The sequence below is a fragment of the Aplysia californica genome, unplaced genomic scaffold (genome assembly GCF_000002075.1).
Source record: "Aplysia californica isolate F4 #8 unplaced genomic scaffold, AplCal3.0 scaffold00196, whole genome shotgun sequence".
Classification (NCBI taxonomy): domain Eukaryota; kingdom Metazoa; phylum Mollusca; class Gastropoda; order Aplysiida; family Aplysiidae; genus Aplysia; species Aplysia californica.
In genome coordinates, this window is record NW_004797466.1 from 1,035,754 (window position 1) to 1,038,064 (window position 2,311).

A 2,311-nucleotide genomic window follows, 5' to 3' on the forward strand; every position below is an offset into this window, starting at 1 on the left:
CAGGGAGAGGGAGAGGAAGGGAGGGAGGGGGCGATTAGGACTATTACAATTACAAACCAAAATACAATAACAAAAATGATGATAATAATAATGAAAATAGGACTATTATTATTTTGATAGTAAAAAGAATAATAACCATCCACACAAACAGAAACAACAGAGGGAAAGTAAAGAAGTAGGACCTACCATTGACACCCCCCAACCACCCACACTTACCAGTGACATCCTTCAACCACCCACATCTACAGGTGACACCCTCCAACCACCCAACCAGTGACATCCTGCAACCACCCACCACCTCACCAGCGACATCCTGCAACCACCCACACCTACCGGTGACACCCTCCAACCACCCACCACCTCACCAGTGACACCCTCCAACCACCCACACCTACCAGTGACACCCTCCAACCACTCGCTGGTACTTACCTCAGACCTGGAATATCGAAGGCATTGGCCAGGCTGGTAAGGTTGAAGTCTATATCCTGTGAGTGAAGAAGACAGGACGAAGTATTTTAGTTTAGTTTTTTTGTAGTGATTTTACAGTGCTCGAAACTGCATAAGGTCATTATATGAGGAGCAAGGGGTGGATATCAACAGAGAAGTCCTTAAAGGGAATCAGACTTACTCTGCTCACCTCTCTAGCTTCAACAGCACAAGGTCTGCTTCGACTATCAAGGCACCCCAGAAAAAGAGGGTCACAAGAGTGTGACAAACATACAAAAGAAGTAGAGGGAAAATGATGATATTAAGAATTAGGAAAGAAAAAGCAGCAGTTCCCTGTTACAGTTCAGGCACAGTTATGAGCATGGCATTGATGAATCAGCCTATTTACAATTACAATTCCAATGTGCATAAGAACTCGAGATGTTCATGTCCCCCCTCTGGGAATGGCCTAAAGACACTTCAGTCAGTAGCACCGCCCTGGGGGGAGAAACTTCTTTTACCATCTATGAAACTTAAAACAATAGGTGAAAGGGCATTTTTTGAATGTCAAGGCCCCTAGATCTGGAATGCTTTGTCAAGTACTCGTACTTTATGAGAGATCAAATCCTTCAATTCATTCAAATGTCAGCTGAAGTCGTTTCTGTTTTTAAATTAATAAGATGAACATTTGGAGTGATTTTCATTTCGTCAGAACACAACGTTTTATGTTACTGTTGTATATTGCATTGTATTGTAAAGGGCTCAAAGCCTGTGTACTTAAATCGGGGTTGAGCGCTATACAAATGTCACTTATTATTATTATTACATCTTATTTGGCCTTGCCAACATGATCCTGCAAGGCAGCGTCCAGGGAAAAAGGAGCGGAGGCAGACCAAAGAAGAGTTGGGAGGAAAAACATCAAGGAATGAACAGGCCTGGAGCTAAAAGACACTCGCTCAGAAAAGCTGAAGACCGGAAGGAGTGGAGGAAGCTGATGGCCAAATCTTCAAAAGCGTCCCAACGGACATCCAGTCTAAGGGATAGGTGAAGGTGATCTTATCTGACAAGGGAGAGATCGGCGTCTGCGGTGTAGCGCTTATGTGCTTCGCTGTCGCTCGCAGACAAACTGAGTTGGATTCTCGAGAGGGGAAAAATTCTTATTGTGTATTCTGTCTGTCTACTGGGATGTTATATCCCTCTCAGCGCGGGTTGGACCTGACAGACAGGGTTGGAAGCCCACCTCCTAAATGATCTAAATTGTGTAGATAGGAGGTGTAAAACACCTACACTTATTTTTAAAATTTCTAATCTGAACAGGGAGAGGGCATACATATTGGTGGGTGGTTGGTGGATGGGTGCTCTGGTGTGGTTTCCTCCTTCTTTCCTATCATACTGCTATCATCCCTATCTCTCCTTTCTTTTTTAAAAATGTGTTTGTTACTCTCTAGTAAAGTTATTCCCGCATCCAATCCGGACATTGGGGATTGCCTTGTTAGTGAGACAACTTCCTGGGCCGTTGGCATATTGTGGTAGGGTGGCCAGTTCCTTTCCACGCCGCCTTTACTTCCCCAACTCCAAGACACACTTTCCGCTTCGGAGACGAGCACGCTAACTGCTCCGCTATCGCACCCTCTAATCTTTGGCAATAGTCTAATAGTTTTGCAAGTTCCATAAAACTCTTACTAAGACCAAAAAATACATACCGGATTGTTGAGGAAGAAGACGAGCATTCCACCGATGAGAGGCATACGATTGATCAACGGCTTCATCACCACACGCAGAGTGCCATGGATCTGTGTGGGGTGAAAGTGAGTGTGTGTGTGTGTATATGAGTATGTGTGTGTGTGTGTATGAGTATGTGTGTTGTGGTGTGTGTGTGTAGGGG

At 44.5% G+C, this 2,311-nt stretch overlaps 1 protein-coding gene across 1 annotated transcript in view; it reads right to left on the reverse strand.

Moving 5' to 3' along the window:
* The window catches only part of LOC101850650 (extended synaptotagmin-2), a gene marked incomplete in the record, with an annotated part of 53,555 nt that overhangs the window by 36,462 nt on the left and 14,782 nt on the right, over positions 1-2,311 (reverse strand). The window contains 2 exon segments of the mRNA XM_013082863.2: positions 430-485; positions 2,130-2,219. Of these exon segments, the coding sequence (XP_012938317.1) occupies positions 430-485; positions 2,130-2,219 (146 nt within the window).